Source organism: Drosophila guanche, unplaced genomic scaffold, assembly GCF_900245975.1.
Source record: "Drosophila guanche unplaced genomic scaffold, DGUA_6, whole genome shotgun sequence".
NCBI lineage: Eukaryota > Metazoa > Arthropoda > Insecta > Diptera > Drosophilidae > Drosophila > Drosophila guanche.
In genome coordinates this window covers 10,775,494-10,784,280 of record NW_022995743.1, presented here as the reverse complement: position 1 = coordinate 10,784,280, position 8,787 = coordinate 10,775,494, and the positions used below count along the sequence as shown (strand labels likewise).

The window sequence follows — 8,787 nt, the reverse complement described above, 5'->3', positions numbered from 1 at the left end:
AATTGTTATAAAGTATCTCAGTTTTTGGTTATATTTCAAGTATTTATTGCCGCCTGCCGCTGGGCATGGATCATGATTTTCCATTCAGATTCCGAATTTCCGTTCAGGAATACAAAAATATTTAGTTTGCGAGCGAGATCTCTGCGCAAGTGGTTCGTCTTTGAGTCCTTGTTTGTCTTACTTTCAAGCATAAATCAGGCAAAGGACAGCGACTTGTCGGGGGATTTATGTAACTTAGTATTTTATTACACGTAAATAATAAAAAGAAAAGCAGGACAGCGTTTGCCTTAAAATAAAATAAAACGATTCGTTTCACTACCAGAAAATAATAAAGAAAACAGCTGGTCAACAAAAAATATAACGTAAAAAACCAAAAAAAAACGCGACTAGGCGACTGTGAATTGAATATTGAATGAATATTATATGATTAATCTTCAAAATGGTAACTGGGCTGCTAGGATTGCAAGCAGCGACGTACCAGGCCCGAGTCTAATAGCGAAAGATTTAAATTAACATTATCCCCGTCGACGAGCACCACATGCGCAATGTTGTTCTGAAAAATTAAAATTTATATCTGCGCTTCCAAGTTATAATCTTAGCCTCCTACCTTGATTGCCTCCACTTTTGCAAAGAGTCTGCAGTAGCTCACTTGTTGTTTGAATGTGGCAACAGCCTTCGAGGACCAGCGCGGACTCTTGAGCGGTGACACATAAGCCATTCGGCCCTGTATTGCTTGCGGCGGCATGTCGGCGAATTGGTTCATTAGAAACTTTACGTCCTTGGTGTACACGGTATCGATTACACCCGTATCGATGAGCTCCACCTCAATGGTCTTGCGCACAGTGTCCGTACGTTGGCTGATGATCTTGGCACGCTCCCACTCCGATGAATTTCTGGGGCAGACGACACACAGGTGGCCAGGCGTCAGCAAGCACTGGGGCATCGTGAATATTGTCGAATCCAAGCGCTTGTAGACTTCCCTGCAAACAAAACAGTGAATAAGAGAAACTAGAAAAAAAGGGATTGCCTTACTGTATGTTGCTTGAAAATGTATGATATGCGTCGTAGTCGTCGTATATCCAGAAGTGGAAGCTATGCGGATTGGTCACCTCCACAAGCTGCAGGAAGTAGCGCTCGTCCACTTTGAGATCTTTTTCCAAGTCGCGACGCTGCATCTTGTAATCGGAGCGAACGGTGTCACGCGGATAGTCGACACCAAGAACACGTTGATCCTGCAAGAGAAGTAAAAATCTCATTTTCCCTGAGAAAATGCAATGAATAGCCACACATTACCACAGCATATGCTGGAAAGGCATCACTCTCGTTGCAATCATCGCTCGAGGAATCGTAAACGAAGGATTTATCCTCTTGTTTGTTGTCGAGTTCAAGCGGAATACTTTCTACATTCCCCAGTTCCACGACTGGTTCTTCTTCAGAAGCCATGACATTGATTGGGCTTTTATCGTTGTTCAAATCAGACACTGGTGCAGGACCGAGTTTATTGTCGTTGGAGCTGCAGACACATTCAGACACATTCTTCTCCTGCGCCTTCATCTCTCCAGTGGCAGCAAGGGATAGATCAGTGAATGACTTCACCATGGAATCTAAAGCTTGAGTTGGCTTTGGCTGTTTCATTTCGATTGGAGTCGAACTGCGCAAGGGCATATAAGTCGAAGAGGGTGACGGAAGAGGCTGCTTCACTTGATATGGGATACGCATGGGTTGCATTTGTGTGTGCATGTTATACATTCCCTGCTGATGTGCAGCTAGATAAACAATCGGATAGACTCTCATCTGAGGATTGAACGGGTTGATTGGACGATTTTGCTGGAAGTTGTTGTCTGGTTGTCTCATTGGTGGCCGAAACTGATTAACCGGATAGTACATGTTTCCAGGATAGCCCTTCCCAACAGACTCGTTGATAAAGACCAAATCTGATGGCGTCGGGTCATATATAGGCTGTGGTCTACGTTTGCTTTGAATTATGGGACGTCTGGTCGTCTTTTTCTGGCACTTGACGAATTTCTGGATGTGTGCCGACTCTGCAGTTGCCACTGGCCGCACAATAGCCATATGTCCGGAGCCAGTCACCTGTGGATTAGTGTGATTTGAATATGCTACGAAGCCCATACTTCACTCATACCTGTACAATGTCCGGAAGGGAGCGAAGAAAATGCTCCAAGTCTTTGTAGCCGAGCTGGTGGTACGGCACATCTGCGCCCACCATCTCCCTGTAGTCGCGACTCAGTTGCATTAACGACATTACCTGAGGCGACGACACCAGCACAGAATGCACCATCTTCTTTACGACGCCTAATTGTTCGGTTATATCCATATTAAACAGCACAATAAGTACACATGTATGAGAATATGCGTAGTAGTTTGCCGCCTTGTTAGAGCCAAAACTGTACAGAAGTGTGTGGCCGAATGAAGTGCAGACAAAATCCACAGCGCAACATTAAATTTTAAGTGGGTGCTAATTTCGCGCACACATTTACTTTTGAAGGTGCTTTAAATTCGTATTTTCTGTGTTTTTGTCTTATTTATAAAAGGACGCCGCCACACGTTGAAATAACTGGACTTTTGTACTTGGTTGCCATATCGTTTGGTAATGGTCGGTCCCATACACCATAGGCTCATAATTGCGTTTGCCAACTCGCGAACTAGTTCATTCTCTTGAATATCTGGCAGCACCACATTTAGTATCGATATTATTACCTTTTAATTGATGATTCATATTAAATATATTAAAATAATAATTTTGGCTAGAAATATTTATAGTTTATCTGATTTGGCTACTAAGCCAACACAATTACATGGAGCGAATGTAGTTATCTTGAAAAACAAATGCAGTCTATGGATTAGCAAAAATTCGGTCCATGCCTATTGCCATATTTGTAAAATATAAGGTCATAAGGTACACAATCCCACAAAAAGGAATATTTATAATAAGCAAAATAGATTCTTCAGTCGGATGAAGTTATTGTTGTTTCAGTGTTAAAAGTCTTTGAAAGCTAGTAATATCAAAAAGAACACCAACATCGAGGAAAATGATTTAGGACTACGGTATATTATGAAAATGAGAGAGGTATTTCTAAGGAAATATTTTTTAGATTCACACTGACAGTTCTCTTTTGCTAGTTATCACACAATAGTATCGATTCGGACGATACAAATAAACGATAAGTAACAACATATCGATACATATTCGACATCCCTAGCCGAACTAAACGAACCAGTTCTTTCTTTTTACTTCCTGTTCCGAACGCTGCAAAATGTCGAAGAGAGGTAAAAATTCTAAAAATAATCCAATTAAACCGACTTAAATAAGTGCCATCCATGAAAAGCAATTGTGCAACGACCATAAGTGTAAAGAAATGTAGTGGTTTAACTAAATATTTGTGTTTTTCGTCGTTTAGGACGTGGTGGTACCGCGGGAGGTAAATTCCGCATCTCCCTAGGTTTGCCTGTTGGCGCCGTGATGAACTGCGCTGATAATACTGGTAAGTGTGCATGCAAATACCGACTCCCAAGTGGCGACTGCTAATGCTAGCTGTGTTGATGCATTCCAGGTGCCAAGAACTTGTATGTTATTGCCGTGCACGGTATTCGTGGTCGTCTGAATCGTTTGCCTGCTGCTGGCGTCGGTGACATGTTTGTGGCCACCGTGAAGAAGGGCAAGCCTGAGCTCAGGAAGAAGGTGAGTGTTTCTGCATGGTTATCGACGTTAGGTGTGTGTGTGTGTGAGTGTGAAATGTGCAGAGCGGCAAATTGGAGCAACTTTCAGTGAAAATGCTCACAATCGGCACACTAAATCACACTTACCGTCGAGTACCTATGTGCTTTGTGTTTTTTGTTGTTGTAGCTGGTTACTAATTGTTGTCTCATGTTCTCTTTTAGGTTATGCCTGCCGTGGTGATTCGGCAGCGCAAGCCGTTCCGCAGGAGGGACGGGGTGTTTATATACTTTGAAGACAATGCCGGGGTCATAGTAAACAACAAGGGCGAAATGAAGGGGTCGGCCATCACCGGGCCTGTGGCCAAGGAATGCGCTGATCTGTGGCCCCGTATCGCATCGAATGCAAGCTCCATAGCCTAAGGAATTTCCTTACGAATAAACCCATAACGGAACGCAGTTTGTTTTCACTTAACAGTTTGTCGGATCTTTTATTCAATGGATTGGACTGCTGTGGCAGCTTTGGAGGAAGTTTTCGCGAGTTTCACTACTCCCCGCCTATTACTTGGGCGCTTCGGTGCGCAGCGTGGGCTTCGGTCGTGTCACCTCCATCGATATCTTGCCATTGGCGCCCTTGAACAGCGCGAAGCACACCTGGAACGTGAGCCCCTCCAGTGCATCGCCATTCAGCTTGCTAATGATGTCTCCGCGTTGCAGCTTGCTGTCGATCTCCGGATATTGGCCTGGTACCTGCAGAGACAAGTGATTCTTAGTAGTGTTAAAGCCTCGCTGTACCCTCTGGCACTCACGATATCCGCGATGGTGCAGCCAAGCTCGTTGGGCGCAAGGGAGAGACCGAGCTCCTTGCCCGCCTTCTTCATGAAGTCCACGTTGAACTTTTCCAGCTCGGGTGGATCGGCGCGAAAGACGGTTAAGTTCACGCATCTCTCGTACGTCACGTGGAACAGTTGGTGCACCTTCAGCGTGGTCATGCTACCAACGTGTACCGGCCCGCCATTCACGTCGGTAATGTGATCAAATATCTTCAGGCGGTTGTCCGCGGCCACTGCGCCCTCCGGGTAGATGTGTGTGATGACACAGCCAGTCTGAAAAAGAGATTGATTGGATTGAGGTTGAGTTCTGCTACCACCCAACAGGTGCGCTGCCTTACCTTGACGTGATTGTTCTTGCCGCCAGTGACTATGACGCCCAGCGGCTTCTTCTCAACCTTCACCTCAATGAGGATCTTTTTGTTGGGCTTAATCTCGGCTGTGGCGGGCTCCTGTGGCTTCTCCGCCTCCTTCTTGGCCTCTGCAGGAGAACAGCAAAGAATGGTTAATGGTGGAAGGGCTACCCCCCAGCACTAGCTTACCCTCCTTCTTCTTGTCCTCCGCCTCCTTTTCGGCGCGTATGGACTCTTCGCTCTTGAGTGTCAGTAGGATCATGGTGACAACGCCCTCGGCCCGCTTGATCAGACCCGTTGCCTGAGAGCATGTGGAATTAGTCTCGGACTAGAGGGCTTGCCGCCACGTGCTACTCACTTCATCGTAGTTGGACTCCATGGTCACGTCCTGGTTGATGGCCAGCAGCATGTCGCCCACTTTGACGCCCGCCGCCTCCGCATTGGAGCCCTCGCGCAAGTCGGAGATGAAGATGCCACTGCCCACCTCCACGTGCTTGCCGTAGATAACCATGATGCCCAGGAAGCCCTCCTTGCGCACCTGCACCGAGCGTGCCTTTGGGTATTGGTCGAAGATGAACTTGGTCTGTGGATGAGAAGCAGCAACAGAGGATTAACTTCGTGTGTCTTCTGTTTGGGATTGCTTCTCGCTTGCCTCGTCGCACGACGCTGGGAACTTCTTGATGGGCTTCACGCACATGCCCTCGTCGTTGGGCTTGCGTCGCGATGTGATCAGCACGAGCTTCTCCCCCTCCACGTTCTTGAAGATGGCGGAGGCGTTCAAGTGGCAGCGGTTCTTCAGCACGTTGCCGTTCACCTCGACGATCTCGTCGCCGGCCTTGAAGTCCACGCTGGCGAATGTGCCGTTGGTGTCGACGCCCGCCACAAAGCAGGCCATCTTCTGGCGATCCTTGTGGCCGGCCAGAGCGATGCCCAGCGGCTTGCTGGCCGCACGCTGCACCTCGATTCGGCGCAGATCCTTCATCATGTTGTACCGCTTGTTGATCTTGGCTGTGGGAGAGCAGTGTGGGATTAGCCACAGCATGGACCGCATTGGCAGACTCACCCATCGTGTATCCGAACTCGTCCTCCTGCTCCTTGTCGCGCTCCTTCTCCTGCTTGTTCAGCTTGCAGTTGCCCGCAGAGGCGCGATCAATCTGTGGGGCAGACGATGCACATCACAGCCGTGGAATGTTTTAGGGAAAAGGAACCGAGACCCACCTCATAGCCCGCCTCCGTGCGTATGCGTCCGGTCATGTCGCGGGTATCCTCATCGTCCTCGTCCGCATAGTTGCTCGCCGCGTGCTTGTTCCGCATGGAGGCCGTGAATGTTTGGTTCCGCTTCTGCATCGTGGGCTGCCTGTTCATGCCCATGCCCATGCCTTGCCCCTGGCTCTGGTTCTGGTTCTGCCCCATGCCCATGGTGTTGATGGGAGCCTGTTCCTGGTGGAACTTGTTCTTGGCCTGCATGTAGCCATTGCTGCGCGGATCGTTCTGCTTGGACTGCTCCTCGCTCTTGTCGTAGGTCTGTATCTCCAGGTCGATCTTGAAGTCCGCCTCCTTGATGAGATCGATGACCGCCTGCTCGGTGGAGTGGCGCACATCCTTTCCGTTCAGCGAGAGGATGCGATCGCCCACCTTCAGCCTGCCGCACGAGTGGGCGGGACTATCGGGCACGATGCCTTTGATGAATATTCCTGTGGTCTTCGTATTGGGCGAGTCCTTCACCTCCCCGCGCACTATGCAGATGCCGAAGGACTTCTTGCCCGTCTTGTCCAGCGTCACCATGTGAATGAGTTCTGCAAAAGCCAAGGGAGTAACAGTTCAGTGGGTTCGTGACCACGTTTCAAGGTCAAGTTCCCAGGGGCAAATTCGATTAGCACTGACCACCACCAACGGCGCCTGATTTTCCCTGGAACTGCACCATTGCGGATGGCTTGGATCGGCTGCTGCTGTTCCTGCTACTGCTTTGAACACTCCTCTCACTGGCCGCACATTAAGGCAACGTTTAAATATATTTTATTTTATTTTTATTTGAGTTTTTTGTGGCTTATATTTATTTTTTTGCGATTTTTTAATGTTCCGCGGCGGCAGCGCCCGTTTTGAGCCGATGGAAAAGTGCGCCTAAACTGATTTCACAATTAGCTGGCGGACATTCATGCTAACTGACTTAGTGGCCATTCTATTTTGAGTATGATTTTCGTATCGATTACACTAGTGAGCAGGGTTCGGGCTGCAGTCGATTGCCAGTGGCTTGAAAGAAATACTTTTGCAGCGCAGTGCTATCGATCTGACGGTGGTGCTTCTGCCATTGCATTGAGCAACTATCGCTGGCTGTTATGCCCACCACCTAACCCACTCTCAGGCGTCCAGCTCTCCCAAGACTATCACAACATGGAGGCAGGGCAGCAGTCTCGTCCCCCCGTGCCTTTATTGTCCATAACACCTTATTAATTTCGATTGGGCGATTCGGCCGGCCAGGGCAGGCAGAGAAAAAAGCACTTGGCCAGCGGAAGCCGCCTAAGTTTTGTCCACAAATGCCCATCGATTTTAGACATTTCTTTCGTTGCACCCACAACGGACCCAACGCAGGTGCAGTCTCAGACCTGAATGCAAATAAGTGCAGAATAATAAACCGCAAAGTACTCAGAAAGTTGCCCAAAAGAGCTGGCAAAGAGGATTTGAGTTTATGGCAGAATTTTTAGAGATAAAAGCTGCCGACTTGCAGAATTTAATGATCAATTCAAACACTCGTATCCATAATTGTTGCATGGTGAAATTGCTAACAAGGTAACGCTGTCCGCTGTGGGGAGCACCGATATCTTATTCACCACGCCCAGAGAGACAAGCGCTAGAGAGGGATGGAGATGGAGTATTAATTCCACCGTGGTGAAGACGTCACCTCGTAAGCAAATTCAGATTGGATTTTTGCATTAGATTTAATTTAATCTCTGCCTTGAAATCATAAATAATGAAAAACATTGAACATTGAACATTGAAAACTGTATTTGGATCCCAACTATTCCATGCCAATGTGAAGAGCTGATTGAGAGCGGGGGTTGAGGAGGGTTGAAGGCATCGCCATGCAGAAATTGAATAAAAGTTTTTGGACTGCTTGGCTGCTGCCATTCGAGTGGCAAATGAATTTAATTTGTGTGTGCGAGTGAGGTCTTAAATTCATAATCAAGATTTGCATTTTAATGCAATTGCCAGACGGTCGAGGGAGTGGGGGGAGTGGACACCAGAGCTGGTTGGTAGGGCTGATCGGGGAGGGCGCTACGCAAACATTTCCATTAAATGCGAGTAGAAAATTGCTAAGCGAGGGAAAAGGCAAAGCAAAACTAGAGTAAACACATGCTCAAAGAGCGTGCCATCAAATGGGTGGAAAATGAAACTGGAAAATGGCCCCGCAGCTCAGCTGTGGCTGGTGGAGGGCTGGAGGGGGTGTGCTGGCAAACGTCAACGACTGCGGAACGATGTTGGAAATTAATTTCATAATAAAAAAGCGTAAGGAAACCCATTTGATAAAACAATTTCCTTTTTGCCTCCCAACAGTCATGTTTTGTTAGTAAAGTAAATTCGAGGGAGAGAGCAGGAGAGCGGGATACAGAGGAGAAAAGCAAGAGAAGAGAAGCAGTGAAAATGAGCTTAACTTTCCCCAGGCTCACATCCCGTCCAGGATACATATGCATGCGCTGCTGCACAGCCATTGGTCGCCACTGTGGCCACACCCCGCGCAATGGCTGCTGCTTTTCGGCAGTCATTGCCTCTCGCTCTAGCCTTCCTTGCGAGCAGTGCTGCCTGCGTCGCAGTCGGCGCATTTAGTTAACTGAAGTGATTTTGCACAGTCGAGAGTGAGAGAGAGGGACAGACTCTCTCTGGTCTTATGTAAGTGGCTCTGCTACACGTGCACGTGTGTGTGTGTGTGTGTG

The 8,787-nt window shown here is 47.9% G+C and overlaps 3 protein-coding genes across 4 annotated transcripts; 1 reads left to right on the top strand and 2 right to left on the bottom strand.

The window, feature by feature from the left end:
• Positions 1-213: 213 nt before the first annotated feature.
• On the bottom strand, positions 214-2,588 carry LOC117592125. The gene is made up of 5 exons (XM_034285669.1): positions 2,144-2,588; positions 1,294-2,091; positions 1,033-1,232; positions 608-980; positions 214-553 (listed from the first exon to the last, which is right to left on the bottom strand). The coding sequence occupies exons 1-5, from the start codon at positions 2,333-2,335 to the stop codon at positions 455-457; spliced, it is 1,662 nt and encodes a 553-aa protein (XP_034141560.1). The 5' UTR covers positions 2,336-2,588; the 3' UTR covers positions 214-454.
• Positions 2,589-3,160: 572 nt separating this feature from the next.
• On the top strand, positions 3,161-4,145 carry LOC117592131 (60S ribosomal protein L23). Its single transcript, XM_034285677.1, has 4 exons — positions 3,161-3,288; positions 3,420-3,503; positions 3,573-3,700; positions 3,901-4,145. Exons 1-4 carry the CDS (start codon positions 3,276-3,278, stop codon positions 4,096-4,098), a joined length of 423 nt encoding a protein of 140 aa, XP_034141568.1. The 5' UTR covers positions 3,161-3,275; the 3' UTR covers positions 4,099-4,145.
• Positions 4,140-6,985, bottom strand: LOC117592122 (inactivation-no-after-potential D protein). Of its 2 annotated transcripts, none has more exons than XM_034285666.1 (9): positions 6,743-6,985; positions 6,077-6,654; positions 5,922-6,012; positions 5,511-5,866; positions 5,217-5,441; positions 5,048-5,159; positions 4,847-4,986; positions 4,485-4,781; positions 4,140-4,425 (listed from the first exon to the last, which is right to left on the bottom strand). In XM_034285666.1, exons 1-9 carry the CDS (start codon positions 6,780-6,782, stop codon positions 4,237-4,239), a joined length of 2,028 nt encoding a protein of 675 aa, XP_034141557.1. In that variant the 5' UTR covers positions 6,783-6,985; the 3' UTR covers positions 4,140-4,236. The 2 variants fall into 2 exon arrangements, with proteins under 2 accessions (XP_034141557.1, XP_034141558.1); XM_034285667.1 differs by having other exon boundaries at positions 6,746-6,985.
• Between the last annotated feature and the right edge of the window lie 1,802 nt (positions 6,986-8,787).

Excerpts from the sequence above, each read along its gene's own strand:
- LOC117592125 (XM_034285669.1), bottom strand. The coding sequence starts at position 2,335 with ATGGATATAACCGAACAATTAGGCGTCGTAAAGAAGATGGTGCATTCT. Across the intron at positions 1,233-1,293 it reads CCTTTCCAGCATATGCTGTG|GATCAACGTGTTCTTGGTGT; the intron begins GTAATGTGTGGC and ends CTTCTCTTGCAG. Across the intron at positions 981-1,032 it reads ACATTTTCAAGCAACATACA|GGAAGTCTACAAGCGCTTGG; the intron begins GTAAGGCAATCC and ends TTTTGTTTGCAG.
- LOC117592131 (XM_034285677.1), top strand. Across the intron at positions 3,504-3,572 it reads GAACTGCGCTGATAATACTG|GTGCCAAGAACTTGTATGTT; the intron begins GTAAGTGTGCAT and ends GATGCATTCCAG. Across the intron at positions 3,701-3,900 it reads AGCCTGAGCTCAGGAAGAAG|GTTATGCCTGCCGTGGTGAT; the intron begins GTGAGTGTTTCT and ends GTTCTCTTTTAG.
- LOC117592122 (XM_034285666.1), bottom strand. The coding sequence starts at position 6,782 with ATGGTGCAGTTCCAGGGAAAATCAGGCGCCGTTGGTGGTG. Across the intron at positions 6,013-6,076 it reads GCACGGAGGCGGGCTATGAG|ATTGATCGCGCCTCTGCGGG; the intron begins GTGGGTCTCGGT and ends TCTGCCCCACAG. Across the intron at positions 5,867-5,921 it reads CGAGTTCGGATACACGATGG|CCAAGATCAACAAGCGGTAC; the intron begins GTGAGTCTGCCA and ends GCTCTCCCACAG.